The 22,797-nt window shown below is 43.3% G+C and overlaps 1 protein-coding gene across 2 annotated transcripts; it reads left to right on the top strand.

The window, feature by feature from the left end:
- Positions 1 to 858: 858 nt before the first annotated feature.
- Positions 859 to 15,120, top strand: LOC136473239 (conserved oligomeric Golgi complex subunit 3-like). 2 transcript variants are annotated; one of them, XM_066470919.1, is made up of 25 exons: positions 859 to 1,026; positions 1,151 to 1,234; positions 1,856 to 1,957; positions 2,064 to 2,108; positions 2,186 to 2,260; positions 2,365 to 2,460; positions 3,996 to 4,073; positions 5,679 to 5,764; positions 5,854 to 5,920; positions 6,012 to 6,074; positions 6,160 to 6,261; positions 6,370 to 6,474; positions 6,565 to 6,657; positions 7,039 to 7,127; positions 10,298 to 10,517; positions 11,246 to 11,329; positions 11,589 to 11,705; positions 11,813 to 11,845; positions 11,994 to 12,080; positions 12,167 to 12,229; positions 12,466 to 12,582; positions 12,819 to 12,911; positions 13,281 to 13,406; positions 13,499 to 13,599; positions 14,790 to 15,120. In XM_066470919.1, the coding sequence occupies exons 1-25, from the start codon at positions 934 to 936 to the stop codon at positions 14,917 to 14,919; spliced, it is 2,349 nt and encodes a 782-aa protein (XP_066327016.1). In that variant the 5' UTR covers positions 859 to 933; the 3' UTR covers positions 14,920 to 15,120. The 2 variants fall into 2 exon arrangements, with proteins under 2 accessions (XP_066327016.1, XP_066327017.1); XM_066470920.1 differs by lacking the exons at positions 13,281 to 13,406; positions 13,499 to 13,599; positions 14,790 to 15,120 and having other exon boundaries at positions 12,466 to 12,612; positions 12,819 to 12,917.
- The last annotated feature ends 7,677 nt before the right edge of the window (positions 15,121 to 22,797 follow it).

Here is a 22,797-nt window from a genome sequence, read left to right as displayed (position 1 = left end):
TCAATTTTAGCACACTTATATGATCTAATGAATTAATATTTTTTTAGACCATCTATTTTGAGCTTTTCAAAAGCTAAAATTTAAGGGATAAATTTTAGACAATAAGAGCATCGCCAGTGTCCTCGCGTCGAACCGAGCCGCGTGCGTCAGCCACGAAGGCACCCATTTAATTCGCATGCAAGCAAACGGAACACTGCGCCAGTGTGGAGTCTGCTTTTTATCTGCGAGACTCACGAAAAAGTAAAAAAAAAAAAAAAAGAGACCAGAGCACTGCTCCGTCTTCTGCATGGCAGCATGAGTGAAAACTATAATATTTAATTGCTCTTGCGTCGAACCGTAAGTAAGCGTCGAACTGAAGATTTTTTTTTTGGCACGGTTCGACTGCTCCAATGTGTAAATCGATCTTTCACCCCGTTTCTCTCTCCCCTCGGTTCGTTTCCACCGTACACTCAAGCTCCTCTAAGATCCAAAACTCTATATGTCACGTGGTTTTGTCACAATGAAAATATACATGCAACCATGTTTGTCAAAATCTCGATTTTCTATACAAACAAAGTGGTTTAATTAATTCTATCTTATGATTTTTATATATTTCAGATTCAAATACTCCATTACGATTTTCTAGAATCTACGAAAACTTTGCAACTCTGCGGTGGGCTACATGTCTTATGCCAACTGGATGGACCGATTGACACTTGAGCAATCACGTACGTGGGCTCAGATCACATAGCCCAGCCTTGCAAGTACCACCAAAGAAAAGCCCATGTAAGGTTATCCGCACTCTAGGCCCATGTCCATTTACCGTTAGTTGGTGAGCCTGCACTACACAGCCGCTCCAAGCCCGATCGTTCCTCGAGAACTCGCTCGCTCGCTCGCTGTCTATACGCTTCCCTCCGCTTGACGCGAGCCGCGCCCGCACGGGAGCACGCGCTCATGTCGACAACGCCGGCGCCGGCGACGGCGTCCGCGCTTCCAAAGTCAGGGGCGGTATCCAAGGGCTACAACTTCGCATCCACTTGGGAGCAGGTTGGTCGCCACGCTTTCGCTTTTGGCAGATCTGGCCGTGGCCGGGCCCGAGATCTCGCCGGTGCGATCGTCTGTTTCATGGATCTGACGCTCTATTTGTTTGGGCATCCTCGTTTTTTGGCAGAACGCGCCGCTCACGGAGCAGCAGAAGGCCGCGATCGCCGCGCTCTCCCACGCCGTGGCGGAGCGGCCATTCCCGCCCAACCTGGTGAGGCGCCGCACCTGAGAACTGTCATATTTGTATGAATTGTTTACTTGAACCAACCAATGAATGTTGGGATTTCGTAGGGCTGTAATTGGGCTTACTTCGTGCTCTAAAGTGTGTGCCTACTGCTTAGGCTGCACTGGAGCCCTGTGAAGTTGGGGTTTGAGTTGGCAGTGCAGGGTTTAAGCAATTTATTTTTGTGGGGTTGGAAAATTAGGATCAATTCTAGATTTTAGCGCACATGCTATGCTCTAATTTCTGCATGTGATGTTAAGTGCATGTTTGGCCTTCTAGGGTAATTTCATTGAATGGCTTTTACTGAACAATATTTTTGGTCCTGTTTTAATGTTCCCTTTTGAAGGGTGGGCCTGGTGCAAGCGGTAGAGTCTTACCGCCTGTGACCGGAAGGTCCCGGGTTCGAGTCGCGGTCTCCTCGCATTGCACAGGCGAGGGTAAGGCTTGCCACTGACACCCTTCCCCAGACCCCGCACATAGCGGGAACTCTCTGCACTGGTTACGCCCTTTTTTTTTTAATGTTCCCTTTTCTGGCTTGGGTTGGTAGTGGATACTGGATGTGTGATGGGCATGTAGTTCATGAAAATGTGTTCTCTGGGTGTTTATCAGGAAAAGAGTTCAGGGAAGGATGGAGGTGTGGCTGTTCCAGAGAAAGAATCTGCTTTAGAGGAGGCTGGTGCAATGGATGCAGTCTTGGTGAATACACATCAGGTTTGTTTTCATTCTTCTGTTCCTTGAGTTTTGCTTAATGGGTGCATTGCTATTCATATCTAGCATTGGCAATGGAATTTTAAAATTAATGTTTTCTTTCCTGTAGTTCTACAAGTGGTTTGCAGAACTGGAGTCAGCTATGAAATCTGAGGTTTGTTTAATGCCACTATTTCTCTTGGCAATGGAATGACTGTGACAACACTGTTTGCTCCTCTGGCTCTTTGACAGACTGAGGAGAAGTATCGACTCTATGAGAATACATTACAGGAGCGTGTCAACACATGTGACGGTATCCTTAAGCAAGTAAGCCTGCAAAAGTTTTTGTTGGGTTATGTTGAAAAAAGATGTTACAGACAGATACATCTTTGCATTTTTAGTTTTAACCCTTTTATCCTGGATCTGTACAGGTTGATGATACATTGAACTTATTTGAAGAACTGCAGTCTTTGCACTCAAGCGTTGCCACGAAGACAAAAACTTTGCATGATGCTTGCGACCAACTTGTATGTCCCTTCTGCACTAGTTATTTTTGTTAGCATCATTCTTGCAGTTGTGTTAGTGCAGTTTGACTCTTTGATAATGGAACATCCACCAGAAAGGAAAAAAAGAAATATGTACCAGAAAGAACCGTTGATTCTGCATGGCTTGTGTGCATAAGCCATCTTGAAGAGTGAAAGAAAAAAGAGCAGTGATATTGTCTTACTTGCTTACGATCCTCCACTTCCAACAAATCATAGTGCTCTGTTTCTCATCAAGTGGGCCCAAAGAAGTACTTCCTCCATTGCAAAATTATAAGTCACTTTGACTTTTTTGGTACATCCATTTTGCTATGCATCTAGATATAATAATATGTCTAGATACATAGCAAAATGGATGAACCAAAAAAGTCAAAGCGACTTATAATTTGGAACGGAGGGAGTACATATTTTCTTCAGTTATGCTAAGTTGTTCATGGGTCGCACAGTGCAATCTTATGCAGTCTTTCTCAAAAAAATAAAAAAAATCGACCAACCTAAAAGGAACCGTATCATAGTCAATAAGTAGGCACTCAAATTTGAGTTGAAGAGAGACTCGAACCTGGGTGGTGGGAGTCTACCAATACCTCCCAGGCTACAACATGCAATGTTCAGTTCCTCATCTTGAGGAGTTTCATGAATATTCGTGCGGGTTTTTTCAAAATAAGATCTATTGCTTTATATAGTTTGTTTGTATGAATTATATATATCATGCTAAAGAAAAGGAAAATCTCTTTGTTCATGCTTGTTAGCTTGTATTTCAGCTCATGGTCCATTTTTTGATGCATTTTGTAGCTTCATTCCTGTTGCACCTTTTACATAGGAGAGTCCTCATACACACTATTTTTCGTGTGTGTAGCCTTATTGAATGTCATGTGTAAAATCCACAAAATCAGTTGAGGCATGCCATGGACCATTATACTCAAGCTAAACTGCATACTGTTTTAACCACATGGGGAAGTATTACATGGACCTATGGTGGCATCAATCCAAATAATTGTTTTGACCAGTTCTATTAGGTTGGCTAAGTCGAGATATCAATGTGAGGAGAGGTACAGGAAGACTGAAGCTGACATGGGGGGAGGCAATAAAAAAAAGATTTGAAAGGTTGGGATATACCTAGAGATATTTGTTTGGATAGGAGTGCTTGGAAAGCAGCTATTGACGTGCCTGAACCGTGAATTGGGGCTCATGTTGGGTTTCAACTCTAGCCTACCCCAACTTGCTTGGGACTAAAAGGCTTTGTTGTTGTCGTTGTCTGCCAATAATCTAAAACAAACTGAAAAAGGCTCACATCTCTTTTGGTATTCAGTAAGTGCACTCTGATTTTACGAAACCTAACACTTCATTTCATGTACTGGATTCTGGTGTCACTTTACTTTGTAACAAACTTTTATGTTAATTCCACATTGATATTGAATGTAATGTTTGGTGGCAGAAACATATTTTTCTCATCTTTCTGGTTCCTCTCCTGGTTTTCTTTACTATTTGGTGATTGAGCATTATTTCTAATGATGGTGCAGTTGGTTGAGAAACAAAGGCTGATTGAGTTTGCAGAGGCACTTCGAAGCAGGCTCAACTACTTTGACGAATTGGAAAATGTAAGGTTTGGCAAATGTAGATGTCATATTACAAAGATTTTTATATTCTACTTTATGAAAAAAAATCAGATCCAGTTATCAAGTCATCTGACTAATCACGATTAGTCGGGCTAATTGGTACGATGGCGATCATCTATGCACTACGATTAGTCGGTGCCATGACAACTAGAATCGGTTAGACGATTTGATAACATTGCTTGTCAATGGCTTCTGGAGCTTACACCAGAGTACTGTGTGACAAATTTACTGAACTATGTAAAACACAAAATATGAGGTTTTTGTCTTATTAGTTTGTGTGGAAGTTTCCGAACCAATAAATTATGTCAAGTTTCTACACTTATGTTAATTATTGCGGCCTGTCGTTGATTCGCGTAAAGTTAAAACTGATATTTGGTTGTTTTGAGTAATGTTTATTTGACTTTAATGGAGGCCCTGAACTATGTGCCTCACTCCCTTCGTTGCAATCTGTGATTAATATTATGTTGTTATCTGTATCAGTGGGTATGTGTCCCCTAGGTTCTGCTCATGATGCTGTTGAGAATAGTCCATATCCAGAACCAGAAGATTAGAGCATGTTTGGTTGATGAATATATTTTTCCACTGCTAATGTGGTATCTTATAAATCCTTTGGCTCGCCATAAGAAAAGTGTGGTACTAGCTTGGTCTCCACTTTTGGCCTTGCTTTCTTTCCATGAAAAGGGTGAACTAACTATAGCCGTAACATGCAAAAGAGAGAAAAGCAGGCACCGGAAACTGCAGTATGTCAAGTTTTAAACATATATGCTGCAGATGCAAAGTAGCATATGGATGAAAAATTTTACTGCCATTTCTGCTACTAAAATAGTTCGTTACCAATATGAGGCGCTGAGTTTTATACTTCTTCCACTAAAAAAATAGGAGGCTTGAGTTATTTGATTTCCTCATTATCTTCTGGATCAAAATTTGATCAGTATTTTTTAATGAAAACGTGGCAAGGCTTCCTAGTGAAATCACAGATGTAATTTTACTAATCTTACGTGGCCACAGAAATAGACTAGAGAATATAGTGGTCAAAGTTTATTTTACTAATCTTACGTGGCCACAGAAATAGACTAGAGAATATAGTGGTCAAATTTTTCTGAAGTTTGACCATGTAAATTCATATTGGTTTCATGTTTTTGAAACTGGAGGGAGTATTATGTTTTTCTGAAGCATGCGAACTATAAATCAGTAATGCGTTACTTGTCTTAATGTAGATGGAAACTAAAATAAATAATTCCAACTCTCTATGAGCGAACTCAATTGTAAACTACTAAATTCACAGCAGGCATTCCAGGGTAGAAATGACCAATCAAGCACTATCCTAGTGGTAGTGGGCCTTAGTTGGTAAGCAAGAGGTCATGGGATCGACCAAGATCTGAAAAAAAGAACACTAGATCAATTACAGGCTTACAGCACATTCAAATAATAACAAAAGAAGTCATCGGGCTATAACTTTCCCAACATATCCACTATTCAGTTGTTGGCATGAGAATCCTTTTGAATTGCTTTGTCATTATATGCATAACTACCTAGTTTTGCCATGTACATGCCACTGTGAGCTGACTACCTAGTTGCCTTTTGCAGGTCTCAAGCAGCTTTTATTCTCAAAATATGAACATTGGAAACGAACAGTTTCTTCCACTGTTGAAGCGCCTTGATGACTGTATCTCGTAAGTAGTAGCTGCATAGTAATGCTTTATGTTTGATTCTAGTGCTACGTTTCCGAAGCTAATGCAACTTCCCCTGTTGCTGATTGTAGGTATGTTGAAAACAACCCACAATATGCTGAATCTGCTGTTTACTTGGTCAAGTTTCGCCAACTTCAAGTAAATGACTACTGGTGATCCAATAGCTACATTCATAGGCATAAAGAATCAAAGCACATAACCTGATAATCATTTGGTACTTTATATGCAGTCTCGTGCACTGGGTATGATTCGCTCACATGTGTTGTCAATACTTAAAGGTGCTTCATCCCAGGTAATTCTCAGTTGCTTTTCCTTAGTATACAAGTGAAGTCAATAGACAGCTATAAATGATGCTTATACTTGGTTGAACCTTGCAGGTTCAAGCTGCAATTCGAAGCAGTGATTCTGGCAAAAACATTGTCACAGAGGGTGTGGAGGCATCTCTTATCTATGTTCGCTTCAAGGCGGCTGCTAGCGAGGTATAATTTATATGCATGATGTTTCACTCTGATAATAGCAAATTATGTTGTCTGTAATAGGGTATGACATTGCAGTCCTGATACAATTTTTGTACATTTGTCAACCAGCTAAAACCAATATTAGGTGAAATTGAAAGTAGATCTTCAAGGAAGGAGTACACACAGATTCTTTCCGAGTGTCACAGTTTGTTCTGTGAGCAGCGGCTGTACTTGGTATGTTACAAGAGTTTTATCATGGCACTTTGTTTCCACCATAATAACTCGGTTGTCACTTAAGCCTTAACTGTTTGATATGACTGCTAGGTACGAGGCATGATGCAGCAACGGATCTCGGAGTTTGCAAGAAAAGAGGCCTTGCCTTCTTTGACAAGGTCTGGCTGTGCCTATCTGATGGAGGTAACTCCTTACTTTCTAACTTCCTGTTTAGGTTTCATCTTGTGTATTGAAATTGTTTTTGAAAGCGGCGACTTGCAGTCATTATAGTATTAGAAAACTTGATGTCATACGGAAAAGGAGAAAATGTAAGTAACTAACTAGCATACTGGTAGTATTAGAAAACTTGATACTCAACTAGAGATGTCGATTCATCTTGCTTTGTGAATATTTACTATTAGTATAAATGCTCATCATACATGCTTAATGACTATCATATCTTTATGTTTTGTCAGCTGCTGAGCATCATCCACATGTATTTTGTTTTTGTTTTCTAATGCTAAATCACTGCTTATGTTTGATTGCTAGAAAAACATGTTTACTAGTTTTAACATTGCTTGTCAGGCATGCCAGTTTGAGCACCAGCTTTTTGCTCACTTCTTCCCATCATCTGCTGCAGATGTTTCAAGTATGGCTCCTTTAATGGACCCCCTGTAAGTTAATTTATTCTCTTTAAAGATTTGTTATTTCATTATTTGTATGTGCAGTCATGCACTCATGCTGTCAACCTTACTTTTAGCTGAGGCGATTAGTTTGTGAAAAGCTTACCTAGCTTGATTTGAGGAACATAGGGATATACAAAACCTAGGAGGTACTCTCTGTTGGCCCAAAATAGATCTCAGATTCAGATTTGGGTAACTACCAGAGGGCAGCTTGGTCCTTGGCCGCTTGGATTGAAAGGAAAATGCAATGGCTTGTCCTGATACAAGGGTGTGCCCCTCCTCTCGTGGGCAGAGGGCAGCATCTACTTTCTACTTGCTCCAGCATATTTTCTAACCACTAAAGTGGATGCTGAGCATATTACTATTATAAAGGCTTGGAAGCCAAGGAAAATAAAATGCAGAAAAGTAAGATACAAGTGCTGCCGAGCACTAGGCTTATCTGTCATTCTCCCCCTAAGCCTTGTGTCGAGCGCTGGAAGCGATCTGCTGTAGCCCAATCCTCTCCCTCATCTCTTGGAATTTAGACTTCCCCAGCGACTTGGTGAGAATGTCGGCCAGCTGATCAGTAGTGGCAATGTGGCTGGCCTTGATGCTCCCGTCCTCCAAGCAATCTCTGCTGAAGTGGTACTTGATGCGGATGTGCCTGCTTCTCTCATTGAAGACAAGGTTCTTGGCCAGAGCTAGAGCAGACTTGTTGTCCGCCTTCAGCTCAACCACATCCACCTTCCTCCATGGCAGCCATAGTGCCTGAGTTGCTGCAGTGGTGGTGGCGATGTACTCTGCTTCACAGCTCAAGAGGGGTCACCACCTTCTGCTTGAGGGACTGTCCGCTGACCAAGCAATCACCGAGGAAGAACATCATCCCGGTTGTGCTCTTGCTGGTGTCCACATTGCCGGCGAGGTCACTGTCGCAGTAGTCGACGAATCGTGCCGTGTCGGGGGCCCTTCCGTACTGAAGACCGTAGTCGAGGGTGCCCGCCACTTAGCGCAGGATACGCTTGACGGCCTGCAGATGCTCCATCGTCGACCGCTCCATGAACCCGCTCATGTACCCGACGGCGAACGCGATGTTCGGTCGGGTGTGGACCAGGTAGCGCAAGCTCCCGATCATCCGCCGGTAATGGGTTGGATTGACCTCCTCTGCCATGCTCTCCTGACTCAGCTTGAGCTTCTCCTACATCGGGGTGGGGGCTGGATTGCAGCCTGTCATGCCGCCGAGCTCGAGGATGCGTTTAGCATAGTGGGTTTGGCGGAGGGCGATCCCGCTGGCGTCCTGGCGCACTTCGACGCCGAGGTAGAAGCAGAGGAGGCCAAGGTCGCTCATGTCGAACGCCTTCTTCATCTGCGCCTTGAACACCTCCACCTTCTGCTCTTCAGCGCCTTGAACGTGGTGGAGGCAGCAAGCGCAGTGGCAGGGGAGTCCTTCCGGTTTTCCACAGTGAGTTCCTCGAGGATGAGGTCGTCACGGGCTTCCAGGAAGGTGGGGAAGGGCCGAGCACGACGAAGAAGGGCCCCGACGTGGCTGAAGCGCTCGTTGAGGCCACGGATCACGTTGAGGACGATGGTGCGATCGGTGATGACCTAGCCAAGGGCCGTGAGATCATCAGCCATCTTCTTCAAGCGGCGACAGTAGTCGGTGATGGAGAGATCGCCTTGGACGAAGTTGCGAAACTTTGTCTCAAGGTGGATGGCGTGCGCCTCCCGGTTGCCAAGGAACTGGGACAACGGCAAGCCAGGCATGCCGAGTAGTGGAGCCCTGAGCAGAGATGACTTCGGCGAGGTCGTCGGTGAGCGTGCCGACGATCCAGGACTTGTCAACGCAGTCCATCCGAGACCAGTCTGGGGAGGCAGGGACCGGAGGGTCAAGGCGGACGTGATCCTGGAGGGAGAACTTCCCAAGGGCCAGCAGGAACTGATCGCGTCACCGGTTGAAGTTGCCGGAGTCGACGTCGAGGATGATGGTGACGTGAGTCCGGATGTTGTTGACGGCGATCGCCTGGGCATGCAGGTTCAAAAGGGCGATGGCCTCAAGAAGGAGCATGGCGGAGTGGAGGTCGGTTAGGGAAGCCGGGGCGGCTCCGGAGGATCCGCCATCAGAGAGCGTGGTGGCGGCCGCGCGCTCCTTGGTGGCGCGCGCCAAGGCCTCGCTGGCGCGCTGGGCAGCGGCGTCGCGCTCCTTGGTGGCGGCCGCGGCCTCCTCCTCAGCCTAGAGCGCGCGCGCCAAGGCTGCATCACGGCGCTGGGCGGCGGCGGCGGCCGCGTTGGCCTTCTCCTGGGCAAGGCGCAGGGCGAGCTCGTCGGCCTGGACGGTGGTGAGAGAGGCGTTGGCGGTGGCAGCAGCCAGGGCATCATCATCCGCAGGCTTGGGAGTGGGCGGAGAGGAGCCAGGCATGGCGACGCTGCACGGTGTGGACCGGCGCGCGAGCGCTACACGGCGAGGGCCGGCGCGCGAGAGGCAGCGGAGAAATAGGATCTTTAGGCGGCTGATACCATGTAAGTGAGATATGGCACAGGGAAACTATCGATAGATTGATAGAATACAGAGTACAATATATATAGGCAAGGATCAAGTAGGGTTTATAGAATACACCCAATCAACGGAGATCCTTGCCTAATCTGTAGTCATCTACCATAAGTCCCTAGAGGCAGCCCAGCCACACCAGGCGTGGGTGCCAAGGCCCATGTGGCCAGCCCATAGGCGCCTATTCTAACAGGATCCTCCTAGTTGACTTGGCTGGCTGAGTTTGGTGACATGTTGACTAGACATAGACTCAGCCTGCTAATCAACTTGGAGGCTCCCTCCAGCTCGCCATACACTATGTAATCACATACCTAGTTTTTTTTTCTCGAACACGCAGGAGAGCTGGTATCTTTGTATTAAAGAGAGAAAAAGGGAAGAGAATCCCATAACAAGCAACCTCCTTACCCCGCCTAGAGAGGGTTTGAGGAGGTCATGGGCTAACACCAGAAAAAAAATCGCCTGATATGCATCAAGAAACGACCCAACCAGAAAAACAAAAAACTCTCACCAGACCTTCTATCATGGTCAGACCTAGTTGTGATGTGTAGGTTAGACTCATGGTTCTCTTGTGATCTTGTCTGATCCGAATACTCATTGTAAATCGATTGTTTTAAGAAGACTAACGATTTCTATTATGCAGGTGCACCTACTTGTATGATACTCTGAGGCCTAGACTGATATATGAAGGAAATATTGATTCTCTCTGCGAACTTGTTGATATTCTGAAAGTTGAAGTGCTGGGGGAACAACTAAGTAGACGCGGTGAATCAGTAGCTGGTCTCCGTCCAATATTGCAAAGGATACTTGCAGATGTTCATGAGCGGCTAGCATTTTGTGCTCGGACTCATATCCGCGAAGAGGTAGTGCTCTGTGTGTCCATATGTTGACTGATGATTCTGTCTTTCCGTCAGTATACTTTTTATTGGGCTCCTATATGTTACGAGAATTGTTCCTTAACATTCAGATCAACTTCCAGTAACTGTGTTGAGTTTATACTTAACCTGCAATGTTCTGAACTTCTGATGTGACATCATGGGAGAACCTGAAACTTGATAATTGAAATGGTCACTTTGGCACTATGCACTAATGACAAAAAAATTGGTGCGCATTTTAGTTATCTGTGTAAACATGAGTAGTTGAGTGGACCTGTCGCGACATATGACCATATTTTCATGCACTGGAGAGCACGCGTATGTATTAACACTGTCCAAAGAAAAGAAATAGGGAGGTCGTTGGAGGCTGTTATTTAAACTTTGAAAGTTTGAATATATTTCCCTCGAGTTCCAGTGAACTTTGGCTTAAGCCATATTTGTGATGATACTCATAAGATACACTCCAGCATACATGACTTACAGAGTAAGCTTGAGCCCCTTCAAACAAGACCTGGAAGCATCTGGATACTTTGTTGAAGGTTTAATTCTGCCTGAAAGTGGCGACCTTCCAGTAATTGGTTGGACCTGACTTTATAAGATAGCACATTTTATTTTCATTATCCTTCACAAACAATAGATTTTCTATGTTTAGGTCTTTGTGCAGCTACAGTTTTGTAATTAATGTATACTTTTCTTATCTCTCTTTTTTTTTCCAGATTGCAAATTTCCGCCCTTCTGACGAAGATCTGGATTATCCTGGGAAACTTGAACGATCTGTGGATACATCTTCAAGTGCTACTGTTAGTTTGCTTCTCACTTATCGCAATTGGTTCTTTCCATTTTACTCTTTCTATTCCAACATACTCTCCAGTCAAAGAAAAATAGTGTATCATTTCTTGACATCAGCATGGTGAATAACACACTACTTTGACCACTAATTGCCTGTATGATATGTATGCTCCACCTGACCCAAAATGGCACTCGTTTGTGACAGTTACATATGTTTTTTTATAAAAGCACATGGTTCTTATTACTGGTTCTATTTGTTTTAACTTGTAGGTTGGTGACAACTCGGACATATATGTAACATGGTACAGACCATTGGAGAAAACAGTTTCATGCCTATCAAAGCTATATCGCTGCTTAGAGCCTTCTGTCTTCACTGGATTAGCCCAGGTACTGGACCTATAAAAGTTAAGATCATTTATCTCACTGACCATCCATTCGCTGACCGTTTCTTTTTCATTTAACTTGACAATACATATTAATCTGATTGCCACCAGGAAGCTGTAGAAGTTTGCTCAACATCTCTTCAGGTTGGTATACAATTTTCGGCCCAACTCCCTCCTCTTTTCTTGTTTTCCATGGGGAACGATCAAGATAAAACACTATTCCTGTTTTTATGCTATGATGTATTATCCTACTATTTGTTATTCTGAGACACTCTATTGATGTTGTGAACAGAGTGCAAGCAAGGTCATCTCAAAGAAAGGTACCCATATGGATGGCCAGCTTTTTCTGATTAAGCACCTCCTCATTCTACGGGAACAGGTGTCCATCTATCTGCGGTTCATGAAAATTTTCGTTTTGTTCATTAATTTCATCTTGTGACTCGTAAGGTACATACCTGTTTGCAGATTGCTCCATTTGATATTGAGTTCTCTGTCACACATAAGGAATTGGATTTCTCCCATTTATTGGTATTTATTACAAAATTTATCCTTTCCATATGTGCATGTCATTTGCATGAGAACATTAATTATTCTAGGTATATATGTGTTCTTTTCTCTTAATTCTGATTCTCTCAAATAAAATTCCTTAAGTTCCATTCTTTTTTTATGTTTTTAGTTTAAATTGGTACCTATCATACAATCATTGCATTTCATTTGGAATATATTGTTTATGATTGCTAACTAATGCAAATCAATATTTGCAGGATCACCTAAGAAGGATTCTCAGGGGTCAGGTCTCGTTATTTGATTGGTCAAGGTCAACATCACTAGCTAGGACCTTTTCTCCTCGTGTTTTGGAGAACCAAATTGATGCCAGAAAAGTAACTAACTTGACCTGAAGCCTTTTTGTGGTTTGTCCTATAATTTGAAGATGCATATTTGTTTGCTTCTCCTATAAATTTACTGTTCCATATTAGTCCAGATATGTGCATGCATTACATAGAATGAAGTTGCACATTTAGATAAAGTAGGGGATACCTGATCGGCTTTAATATTTTCTAGTTGCTCACATCTTTCTTTGATTTGAGCTTATTTTGGTATTGTTGTTTTATTTCAGGAGTTGGAGAAAAGCCTTAAAGCTACCTGTGAAGAGTTTATAATGTCCATAACTAAATTAGTAGTGGACCCAATGCTTTCTTTTGTTACTAAGGTAGCGATATCTAGCCTTCTGCAGAACTTATTGCATAATTTTGGTGTCCTTTATGTACCTTACTTGCAATATATAGTACCTCATTTGAACCCTTGCTATGTTTTGTGTATTATCCCGTCAACCCATGAAGGCCTGGAAAATTGTTAGTTATTTGTTAGTAAGAGCAAACTTTGAGGTTCTTCACTGTATTCTTCTGTAATTACTCTTGTTTGACTACTGCTGGAAGGGTTTAGGGTTTACTATGCAGTAAGATGGGGTAGTATGAAAGCTACAGAACTAGTATGGTGTGAGTAACCGTAATGCCTAGTAAGATGTAAATCCCTTTTACCTTTTATATGTTAGAATGTGATCATGGCGTAACTCTGGCAGGTAACTGCCGTCAAAGTTGCATTGTCCTCTGGTAGCCAGGGTCAGAAATTAGATTCAGTTCTAGCAAAACCCTTGAAGACTCAAGCTTTTGCTTCTCCTGATAAAGTTGCTGAGCTGGTTCAGAAGGTGCCTTTTCAAATTCTTCAGTATATGATGCAAGCAAATATGAATGTTTTCTTTTCCCAAATGTTATATGAAAAGTTGTTTTCCCTGAACAGGTTGCCGCTGCCATTCAACAAGATTTGCCCAAAGTAATGACCAAGATGAGGTTGTATTTGCAAAATCCATCTACTCGGATGATCTTATTCAAACCTATCAAGTAAGGATATCATCCCACTTATCCATACACTTTTTTTTGCCTTCCAGATTTTTAAAGGAATATCCAGGTCTTGTGAGCTTAGTTCAAGAATTAGATTTGAGCCAAAATCAGCATAATATTTTTCACTATGTTCATAATTCAGCACAAAAAGTCTAACTTGTGTAAATCTTAAAAATCAAACCAAATGTTTTTTATACATCTTAGCCCTGGTCTACCAATTTCACTGATTCTCTGTACCCGACATCGAATTACTGATTGTTTGAAGCATGTGAACTCAGTTACACATTGCCAGCATAATGAATTAATTGTGTCACTTATAGTCTGCCAAATTTGCACTTCCATAAGAAACCTGCCATTTCAATAATAATAATATCAATAATTGTACTTTCTACCTTGAAATTGTGATGAATCATTCTGGGCTCCTTCGGATCAATCATTCCCCATGGGATTGAAGGGGGTTGAGGGGGGAATTAGTTCATTTGCCCCTCAATCCCCTCCAATCTCCATGGGAATGGGTGTATCCAAAGGAGTCCTGAGGGAGACACTGGCCAGGGTTCAAATCCCAGCGAGGAAAAAAAAAACTCACTGGCAACCTAAAAAATAATGGCAGTGCTGGTCTTTGGCTCGTGTGGTTGGTTGGCCCTCCTACCAGGGGGTAGTTGCAGTGGTCGCCAACCCAGAAGGTCGTGGTTGGCTCAGGCTACGTCGTAGCCCTACAGGGTGAGGCTAGGGTTTGGGGGCTTTTTCGACCTGTGTGGTTGAGGCAGCTTCTTAGTCATAATGCCTTGTGAATCCCTGGACTGGTTGTGTATGTGTTGTATACTGACATATCATTCCTATAGAGTATTTTGATGTGAGTTCCTTGATTAGTTTGGTGCATACAAGGTTATCAAACCTCATGAAATTATTGGAAACCTATGTGGCAGGTTGCAGCAGTTTAAAGTGTGCTATGGTGTGTGCTGCTATTTGTGTTATGGTAGTATATAACTTCTAATAGATGGAGTGATTAACATGGTGGTTTCCACTATGAATGAAACTAAACTACTGGAAAATTAATCTTTATTGTTTATTGATTATCTAACTGTGATACTTTAGAGTACACAGAGAACCTTTCCTAAATGTAAACTGGAGAAAAGGTGAAGCACCATTTCCAAAGTATTTCTTCTTATTATGCCTCTCTTTGGCCACAGGACAAATATAGTTGAGGCTCATATACAGCTGCAGTCCCTTCTGAAGTCAGAATACTCCACTGAAGAAATGCAATCAATTGGTATGTTGCCGATACCTGATCTGCAGTCTCAGCTTGACAGCCTTTTGTAGCTTGCATACAGTTGCAAAGCGCTCCTATAGTCCTTGTTGAGGTTGCAGTGCAGTTCTTTCAAGTAACCAAAGCAAAGTTATCATAATTCCGAACCTCTACCAGATTCCTGTTGTAACTTCTCATTGTTTTATATTGAAAAATGGAAATGGAACACCTCCCATGATACATGTGACCGTGGACAATCTGGAAGTTCGAACTCATAGTCCCCGTGGCGACTTCTGTATATGTACACGCACGTTGGTTCATCCTCAGAAATTGACTGTTAGTGAAACCTGCCTATCGTGGCATAGTTTCAACGGATGATGGGTACGCAACGCATCTCACCTTTTTTTAGAGTACTACAGCGAAATACATTGGAAGTTTCCTACTCTTCTAGACATCTAGATATCAGAGATAGGCCGTGTCAAATGGCTCAGTTCCATTTGCTAGAGATTCCGGTCCACTTGCTGCACCAGATTCGTGTGTGAAATAATGTGATGCCTTTTGAGCGTGTTTGGGGTTTCTTGCTGGCGAGTGGTGACACGCAGCTGGTACTCGTAGGCATCAACCGCGGGTCACATATAGCTGCGGGCATATCCACGCTGCAAGCAGCCTGGTGCTCAGCTCGGCGATTAGCATCTGTCGTCGTCGATGTCGATCATGCATGCGATGCGCTTGTTTCGTTCCCTCGGCGTGGAAACGGAGCAGGAGAGGTGCTCCTGCCGATGAAAAGTGATTCCACCGGCACCGGTAGGCGGTAGCTAACGTTCCTGTCACGGACTCACGGGCTGGGCCCCCATTTCTACGCGGACTTGGGCCCCGCCATGTCGCTTTTGGAGCCCCTTAGAGCAAGGCTAGGCTCGTCGTTTTTTTTTTTTTTTTTTTTTTTTTTTTTTTTTTTTTTTTTTTTTTGATAACAGGCTCGTCGGGTTGAGTGCCCGCGGTTGCTGTCAAGCGAGCTGGCCGGAGTGATCAGACGCATCGCACGCTTTCGTTCTATCGGTTTCAGGCTTTCAGCATGCACCTCAAGAGTGCTAACTGCTATGTGTACGCGGATTGGCAATGACTATTCCAGTTATAAAATCATTTTCATGATATTTAACTCTTTGTTTAAGATATTCGATTGTTTTTGTAGACACTAGCTAAAAAAAGCTAACTTACGATAAACTGAGATGGCAATTAGTTAGCAGTATAGAGGCAAAAGCATGTTTTTTTCCACTTGCGCTGCACTAGTAGGCGTAGGCATAGCAGGCCGCTTATATACAATCAATCGACGGGAGACGGTACATAGGAGGTAGGGCCAGCGTAACTTGGATTGAGAGTATGGAGCCTGTTCGTTTGGCCCTGGCTCGTCGTAAACGATAGTAAATTTTTAGCCGGAACAGTATTTTTCATTGTTCGCCTAAATGGTCGTTTAGCCCGTTTAAACACCGTGTAAACGCTACACGGTGGTGCGTCGTTTCCAATTAATCACCTGTTTACCCCGTTTAATTGGCCGTTTAACCCGTTTAATGGGACGTTTTGCCCGAATAATGGCTAAACGGTAGGTGACCGACTGTTTACCGTTTAGCGTTTAGGAAAACACTGGTATTTTTCTCTCACACAAACCAGCCAGCAGTACTTCTTCACGAACCAACAACAATACGAACCAGCCAACCGAACAGGCTGATGATTGGATTGGACGTGGCTTTGTGATTTTTTTTGTGTGTGTGGGGGGGTTGTGAGTTGTGTGACTTCTGCGGTGTTCATTCGTACTTGGCTCGCTCGTGAGATATTTCATGTTCGCTTATGCTAAAATTTGGCTTATGCTGATATGTTGTGAGAGAAAAACACTGTTACATGACTGAAAAATAGCTCAAACGAACTCCTTCATTTTTTTCCTGGTCCGGTTGAGGCGGAGAGGGACAAGCTGGGGGCATCCACTGGACCCACCTACTATACTCATGCAATCCAACATGACTACATGAGACTATCTACAGCAGCATGTTCGCTTGGTCGTATTTGGCTTATCAGTCAACGAACAGTATTTTTCTCTCACACTAAACCAGCCAACACTAGTAGAGAAACAACATTTGATCCACTTTGAAATTTGGCTGTAGTCCTGGTATTTTTCGCGCCCGGGACTAGAGAAACATTTAGTCCCGGTTGGTAGCTCCAACCGGGACTAAACGTCCCTGCCCAACGGCTACTGCGCCAGGCTTTTGCTGGAGGGGGCCTTTAGTCCCGGTTGGAGCTACCAACCGGGACTAAATGTTCACTTTTACTCCCGGTTTGTACCTCCAACCAGGAGTAAAAGTCTACTCCCGGCTGAAGGCTCCGCCTAGGACTAGAAAAGGGACATTTAGTCCCGGTTTCTGTCTACAACCGGGACTAAAGGTTTCCTCCTATATACCCCTTGTTCCTCCGCGAGCCTGAGCCACTTCGAACTCAGTGTTCTTGCTTCATCGCCAGCCTCTCTTCTTCCTCATCACCGGTGATCACAAGATTTCTTCCATTCCTCCATCGATTCTTCGGTTCTAAAGGTTACCAACTTTATACTCTCATGTTTCATCAGTAGCTTATTTCATTTTGTGGACTAGATATATGTGGTTTTTATGATATATTTTTTTTATTTGTAAGTCATTTAAGCTCAAAATCATTTTAAAGTTTGCATATTTGGATGAAGGAAGGTTAAAGTAGTTATTCAAAACTAGTATTGAGCTTTCATTTCTAGCATGCATAGCACACTTCATGCTTTAGAGATATAGAGAATTTTTGAGTTTTTTTTAATTTTATTTGTTTATAAAATGAGAAATTTATATTATATTAAAAATGAGTATAGAGAGTAGATGGCAACTGCTTCCGGGTCCTCGGCCTCTCATCGGGTTACAAAGCGACTGAGGCCGGACCTCCCTCTCATTGCATGCGGCAAGTGTGAGGAGAAGATTGTGATGGAGTACCGGGTGAGGAAGGAGTGTCCCAACAAGGGTCGTATCTTCTACAAGTGTCCAGATCGCAATGTGAGTTATTTTATCGCATTTGATGATTATGGTTAATTTATACTTATTTTCATGATGATTGTGATTAAAGTTCTAATTTTTTGTTTTAATTTCAGTGGGATGGCACTGGATGTTTAGGCTGGTACTAGGAGGAAGAGTATGTTGAACACATGCAAAACTCTCTTGCACAGGCGGTTACGGCGGCTGATGAGGCAGTGATCCTGTGGAAGAAGCTCATAGATGTTGAACAAACGCATGATCTGTCTGTTTTAGTTGGGATTGGTCGCGAAATCCTTATGCTGCTGAAGTGCATTTTAGCTTTAGTTTTTTTATTGATAGTTGGGATTGTCTACATTGTAGCGAGACTTTCATAAATTAATACCTTGTGTGGTGGCATGCATGTCGTATAATAACTAATTATGTTCTAGGTTTTAATATGGTATGTATATCATGTAATGCAGATGAGACGGTATTGGATGTACAATGCTGATCGCCGCTCCCAAGAGTTCATTGAGGGCGTGCATTCTTTCTTACGTGTGGCCGAGGCAAACAAACGCGATGGTTTCATGTGCTGCCCATGTGCCATATGTAAGAATTTGAAGGAATATGCTAGCTCAAGGTGTCTTCATTCACACTTGTTGAAGTCGGGTTTCATGCCAAACTATATTTGTTGGACGAAGCATAGAGAAACCGGGGTTGTAATGGAAGAAGGTGAAGAAGAACAATAGGACGATGATGACATTATTGCTGAATATGGGGCCTTCAATGATACTGCAATGGGGGAAGCTGAAGAAGAGGTAGGGGCAGAAGATGAGCTCGCTGATGATCTTGGTCAGGCCATTCGTGACGCACAAAGAGAATGTGAAAGTGAAAATGAGAAGATCAAGTTCGAGGCATGCTAGAGGATCACAAGAAATTGCTATACCCAACTTGTGATACAGGGCAGAAAAAGTTGGGTACCACACCAGAATTGCTGCAATGGAAGGCAAAGAATGGTGTATCTGACAAGGGATTTTGGGAGTTACTGAAAATCTAAAAGAAGATGCTTCCGAAGGATAACGAATTGCCCACCACTACGTACGAAGCAAAACAGGTAGTCTGCCCTTTGGGATTAGAAATCTAGAAGATACATGCATGTCCTAATGACTGCATCCTCTACCGTGGCGAGGAGTACGAGAAGTTAGATGCATGCTCGGTATGTCATGCATCGTAGTATAAGATCAGGCGAGATGACCCTGGTGATGTTGAGGGCGAACGTCCCACGAAGAAAATCACTGTCAAGATTATGTGGTATGCTCCTATAATACCACGCTTGAAACGTCTGTTTAGAAACAAAGACCATGCAAAGTTGTTGTGATGGTATAAAGAAGACTGTAAGGTAGACAATATGTTGAGACACCCTGCTGATGGGTCCTAGTGGAGAGCAATCGATAGAGAATTCCCGAAGTTTGCAAATGACGCAAGAAACTTAAGGTTTGCTTTAAGTATGGATGGTATGAATCCTTTCAGGGAGCAGAGCAGTAGTCATAGCACTTGGCCTGTTACTCTATGTATCTATAACCTTCCTCCCTAGTTATGCATGAAGCGTAAGTTTATTATGATGCCAGTGCTCATCCAAGGCCCAAGGCAACCTGGCAACGACATCGATGTGTACCTGAGGCCACTAGTTGAAGAACTTCTACTTTTGTGGAACAGACTAGGTGTACGTATGTGGGATAAGCACAAACAGGAGCACTTTGACCTACGAGCATTGTTGTTTGTAACAATCAATGATTGGCCTACTTTAAGTAATCTTTCAGGACAATCAAACAAGGGATATAATGCGTGCACGCACTGTTTCAATGACATTAATGGTATATTCTTGAAAAAATATCGAAAGGTCGTGTACCTTGGCCATCGTCGATTTCTTCCTGCGAATCACCCCTAAGAAAGAAAGGCAAGCATTTTAAAGGTAAGGCAGACCACTAGACCAAGCCAGGCAACCGAACTGGTGAGGATGTACTCAATATGGTCAAGGATGTGAAAGTAGTATTTGGAAAGGCACATGGCAGTGAACCTGTTCCGAACGACGTCGACGGTCACGCACCCATGTGGAAGAAGTCCATATTTTGGGAGCTATCCTATTGGCAAGTCCTAGAGGTCCGTAGCGCGATCGACGTGATGCACCTGACGAAGAATCTTTGTGTGAACCTGCTAGGCTTCATGGGTGTGTATGGGAAGCCTAAGGACACACTTGAAGCACGACAGGACCTGCGGTGTTTGAAAGAACAAGACAACCTACATCTAGAGAAGACAGATGATGGACGCCATTACTTAAGTCCTGCCAGCTACACTCTTAGCAAAGAAGAGAAGGAAAGCATGTTGAATGCCTAGCAAGCATCAAGGTACCATATGGATTCTCCTCGAATATAAAGGGTATAATAAATGTGCCAAAGAAGAAATTTCTAAACTTAATGTCACATGACTGCCACGTGCTCATGACACAATTGCTTCCCATTGCATTAAGAGGAATTCTACCTCCAAATGTATGTCTAGCCACCGTGAAGCTATGTGCATTCCTAAATGCAATTTCTCATAAGGCAATCGATCCAATGGATCTAGCTAAACTACAGAATGATGTGGTTCAATGTCTTGTCAGCTTTGAGTTGGTGTTCCCTCCTTCCTTCTTTAATATCATGACACACCTCTTAGTTCACCTGGTCAAGGAGATTAGCATTCTCGGTCATGTGTTCCTGCACAACATGTTCCCCTTTGAGAGGTTCATGGGAGTCCTAAAGAAATATGTTCACCACCATGCTCGACCAGAAGGAAGCATCGCCAAGGGCTATGGAATAGAGAAGGTCATTGAGTTTTGTGTTGACTTTATTCCCGACCTTGACCCGATTGGTGTTCCTGAATCGCGACATGAGGGGAGACTAAGTGGAAAGGGGACACTAGGGAAGAAACCATATATTGGTATGCAGGACAATTATTTTAATAAAGCACACTACACAGTTCTGCAAAACTCCTCTTTGGTGGATCCGTATATTGAGACACATAAAGAGTTGCTCTGATCTGAGTTTCAAGGGAAGTCTGAAGCTTGGATTACGCGTCAGCATATGGAAACTTTTAGCGACTGATTGCGAAAAGAATGTCAGGGTGATGAGAGTATTGATGAGCAACTTTATTTGTTGGCTAGGCAGCCATCGTGGCATATCCTCACATACAAAGGGTGCGAGATAAATGGGAATACATTTTACATAGTAGCCCAAGATAAAAGGAGCACCAACCAAAACAATGGTGTCCGCATAGATGCCACCGACCCTAATGGAAATAAGCAAACATATTATGGCAGCATAGAGGAGATATGGGAACTAAACTATGCACCTACTTTTAAGGTACCTTTGTTCAAGTGCCAATAGGTAAAGGCGACTGGAGGCGGGGTAGCAGTCGACAACCAGTATGGAATGACAACCGTGGACCTCAACAATATTGGGTACAAAGATGAACCGTTCGTCCTTGCCAAGGATGTGAATCAGGTGTTCTATGTCAAGGACATGGCTATAAAACCGAAGAGAGGAAAAAACAACAATGACCCAATCAATGAGCCAAAGCGCCACATAGTTCTTTTAGGGAGAAGAAACATCGTCGGAATTGAAGACAAGTCAGACATATCAGAAGATTATGAAAAGGATGACCGAATTCCACCCTTCATAGTGAACAAAGACCCAAGCATCCAGCTAAATGATGAGGACACTCCATGGTTACGACGCGATCATAACCATGGGATATATGTTAAGAAGAAGTTCACTACTGTGCCCGCTTGATATATATAGTGATGTATTAGACCTATTGTGTAATAATTGTGACTTTAGATTTTATTGTCGTGTTTTCATATTTTCTACGGTTTAAATGAATTTTCTACTAGACGGTGGATTTCCCGTGGAGAATGTGTGATGAAAAACCAAATGATGAACGTTAATAAGATGTGAAAACTAATTTCCTGTCGAAAAACAATAGTTTTAATGATTTTAATTAAGTAGAATATTTTTGCATGGTGTAAATTGTAATTATTATTTACACTATATCAAATATTTATACAGTAAAACAAAAGAGTTTAGTTTACAAATTTTTGTTGCGTATAATAATGCAAAACCAAGTCCAAGAATTTTTTTTATAATTTTTTTGGATAATATTTTATTTATTAGGCAATTAATAGCTCTCTGCATATTTATATAAAAGAAATATATAAAAAAGGAAAAAACTTATGGTAATTGGAGAAAGCCAACTGCAGCTCCCCCTTTACTCCCGGGTGGATCAACCACCCAGGACTAAAGGTGGAGCTTTAGTCCCGGGTGTATCCACTAGCCGAGACAGATCCCCCTTTACTCCCGAGTGGATCAACCACCTGGGACTAAAGGTAGAGCTACAGTTTTCATGGCCCGCCCAAATACCCTTTACTCCCGGGTCGTGGGTATACTCGAGACTAAAGCTCAGACCTTTAGTCCCGGTTCTAATAATAGCCCAGGACTAAAGATTCTTTAGTCCCGGTTGGTAGCTTCAACTGGGACTAAAGGTATCCCTTTATAAACCATGCTCTAGTTCTCTTCCTCTCTGTCTCCGCCATGCCGTCACCTCATCTTCTCCACCAGATTGATCCAGCAGTGCCGCCGCTCCTAGGCAACCACCCTAGCCTCGCCTCGTCAGCGCGCCTCTTCTCCGGTCGGCCAGCGTGCTTCTTCTCCGGCTGGCCAGCGCGCCTCACTCGTCCTCGCTGGAGCGCGCATCATCCTCGTCCTTGGCCCCCACCTCGCTCGTGCTCACCGGAGCGCGCCGAGCTTTCACCGCGTTGCCTCATCGGAGCTCGCCCGAGCCTTCCCCGCACGCGCTGCCTTACCGGAGCGCGGCCGAGCCTTGTAATTAGTTTCTCTTGTATGTGCC

This window comes from Miscanthus floridulus, chromosome 8, assembly GCF_019320115.1.
Source record: "Miscanthus floridulus cultivar M001 chromosome 8, ASM1932011v1, whole genome shotgun sequence".
Lineage (NCBI taxonomy): Eukaryota > Viridiplantae > Streptophyta > Magnoliopsida > Poales > Poaceae > Miscanthus > Miscanthus floridulus.
The sequence above is the reverse complement of the archived record's forward strand: the minus strand, read 5'-3'. Positions and strand labels throughout refer to the sequence as shown.

Excerpts from the sequence above, each read along its gene's own strand:
- LOC136473239 (XM_066470919.1), top strand. The coding sequence starts at position 934 with ATGTCGACAACGCCGGCGCCGGCGACGGCGTCCGCGCTTCCAAAGTCA. Across the intron at positions 5,921-6,011 it reads TCAAGTTTCGCCAACTTCAA|TCTCGTGCACTGGGTATGAT; the intron begins GTAAATGACTAC and ends CTTTATATGCAG. Across the intron at positions 6,475-6,564 it reads GTGAGCAGCGGCTGTACTTG|GTACGAGGCATGATGCAGCA; the intron begins GTATGTTACAAG and ends TATGACTGCTAG.